The 2,650-nt window shown below is 44.8% G+C and overlaps 1 protein-coding gene across 1 annotated transcript in view; it reads right to left on the bottom strand.

The window, feature by feature from the left end:
- Window positions 1-353: 353 nt before the first annotated feature.
- Window positions 354-2,650, bottom strand: part of METTL21C (methyltransferase 21C, AARS1 lysine) — an 8,120-nt gene continuing 5,823 nt past the window's right edge. Inside the window, exons 3-4 of the mRNA XM_007461521.1 lie at window positions 1,889-2,006; window positions 354-772 (exon numbers count right to left, since the gene is read on the bottom strand). Of these exons, the coding sequence (XP_007461583.1) occupies window positions 378-772; window positions 1,889-2,006 (513 nt within the window). The 3' untranslated portion in view covers window positions 354-377. The remainder of the gene's footprint in view (window positions 773-1,888; window positions 2,007-2,650) is intronic.

The following is a 2,650-nucleotide window of genomic DNA, read 5'->3' as shown; positions in this document are numbered from 1 at the left end:
AGACTCTTCCGATTAAGATACACGGACCCTGTCAAGCTCATTTTCAAAAAGCAAGTGACAAAAGTATATTGACAGGTTTAAAACCATGCTTTCCAGCAGAAATAACGAGGGGAAATCTACTTGTTTGTTAATTGTGTAAAATTTATTTAACACTTAATTGAGATTCTCGGAAGCCAACGAAGCTACTTTCATGTTTTCATGTTATTTGTGTGTATTTAGATGAAGCAGATGATCCTAAACTGGTTGCTTTGGAGAGTTGCTGTAATATGTTTATTCTAGTTACACAAGTTGTTTCTGTGCACTACCTTTGCAATCTTACAAAATTTCTAACACTGTTCAAAAGACACACTAATGTTTCGAAAGGCATCTTGTTTAATTTAGTCCCATTTTAGCACTCCTTTAAAAAGTTTGATTGATGACTCTTGAAATTCAGCCAAGAGTGTTGTGTCAAAAACCTGCTTGAATTTATCTAAAAATTCATAATCGGTGCTGAATCTGAACTTGTTTGCCCAAAGCAACACCGTTCCCGGCTGGCAGAGGTATGCCATGGTGGCAAGCAGCTTGTCCAGGAAGTAATGGTGGTAGACCACATCAGAAGCCAGCAAGTAATCATAGTAACACGTGGACTTGGGGAAGTTCTGTTCCAGGCCCTCTCCCCACACCAGCTCTTTCACTTCAGGCAGATGTGCTGTATGGTTTAGTGTGTTCCTTAAAAGATTGTATTGAAGGTTCCCTAGGACATCAGGCAAATCCGTTGCTGTGACTTGAGCTCCTAAGAGAGAAAGAGGAAACTTGTACGAATTACCTGGAACATTCGGGCAGCCACAGGGTACACATACTCAGGGAGAGATGGAACTGGGCTTCTCACCTTGGCCCTGGACCAGGACCCTTCTCACCTATGTCCATATGGGCTGGATAATTCTGCTGGGGGACCCTGCCCTGTGCCCTGTAAGATGTTTAGCAGGGTCCCTGGTCTCCATCCCCAAGATGCAAGTAGCACCTCCCCACCCAAACCTCAAGTCGTGCTGATCAAAAATGTCCCCTGACACTGCCAAATGTCCTTCATGGGGCAAAAATCACCTTTGGTGAAGAACCATTGAAATAGAATAACATTCCCGTCTTTTAAGAAACTAAGTTAAATGGCAGTGCAGTTTTGAGAGATTTTGGGATAATTAACTAAACATACCGAGATTCTTAGCATTTGATTACTGTCATCATTTATAATGTTTTTCCTTCCCAAACTGTCTTTATCTGAAGATTTTGGTTTTCTCTTACGTGAGGTGTCAGCACCTAGTTTTCTTTCCTAAGGGATGATCTATTTTGAATGACTCTCCCCCCTACTAAATGCATTGAATTAATTTTTAGGCATTTTAATGCTAGTGATAAAGGTTCACAAAATCATAATTCCGGATTGGTTTTGATAGAAGAAGATCTGTAATAGTGTAGGCGGAAGTAGGCCAGACACACCCGCCTCTTGCCCAGCTCGCAGGACTCACAACTGGCATTTTGGGTATAAATCTGTCTTCACCTTGGATTCACTCACTTTTTTTTTTTTTTTTTCCAAAACATTAGTTGATAATAGTTGCACTGAAAAGCAGGGGACAGCATAACAGCTGTTTACAACAGGAATTCAAGAGTCACACCTTCAGAATTTCAACTTTCTCATGTGGTAATAATCAATGGATTGGACAAGTTAACCTCTAAGGCACAGTTATCTTATCTCTGGGGATAACAGCAGTCATTCTAGCCTGGACGTCTGGGTAGATTCAGTGAGTGCGATCACGGCCAAGCACCTAAACCACAGCCCGTCACACAGTAGTAAGTGGTTATTATCACTGTTGTCACCGTAACCATCTTTTGAAACAAGACCAAGAATAGACAGACAAACCTAGAATACTGGCCACGATGGAAACGAGGCCTGGTCCAGCACCGATTTCAAGCATCTTAGCTCCTTGGAGACCAAGTTCCTCTGCGTGTTCCTCCAAATACTGGCACAAAGCCATGGCCTGAAAAACATTCACAGTTGTCACCTGGACACTGGAAACCGGGGACCCTGTTCCCCACCACAAGTTAAATACTCAAAGACATGTTAAAAGAGTTTCAGCTTACTGGGGGCTCACAAGAATCAAAATATACGTGCAACGGAGTGTTTTGACCTCTGGAATATGAATGCTGTAACATGCATCAGAGGAACTGGAGACACAGACTTGTGAAAGCACCTGTACCAGAAGACCCTTGACCAGCCTCCAGGAACAGGAAGGTCAGCTCAGCTCTTCCAGAACCAGGAGATGAGGGGCCGCAGGGCAGCAAGCCCTTGCTTACGTCGTGTCAGGCCTCCACCTGCTGTAAGACTTGTGCTGTAAGCGGCTCCATCCCCTCCCTGCTGACTCCACCAACGTTCAGGTTGCTCTGGACTTTGCCTGCTGCACTGAACAACTGCGTAGGAATTTTTCTTTTAAAGCAGATCATCTAAGAAACACTCGACTGGCCGGGCAGTGCTTCCCAAACCCTAGCGCACATGCAGGTCACCTGGGGCCTGGTGAAAGACGCCCCGGCCGCGTATAATAGGGCTGATGGAGCTCAAGGCTGCATTTCTAACAAGCCACCAGCTGATGCCAGTGCCGCCGGGCCACACTTTGGGCGGGGGGGG

Source organism: Lipotes vexillifer, unplaced genomic scaffold (assembly GCF_000442215.2).
Source record: "Lipotes vexillifer unplaced genomic scaffold, Lipotes_vexillifer_v1.1 scaffold655, whole genome shotgun sequence".
In the NCBI taxonomy this organism is placed as follows: domain Eukaryota; kingdom Metazoa; phylum Chordata; class Mammalia; order Artiodactyla; family Lipotidae; genus Lipotes; species Lipotes vexillifer.
The sequence above is the reverse complement of the archived record's forward strand: the minus strand, read 5'-3'. Positions and strand labels throughout refer to the sequence as shown.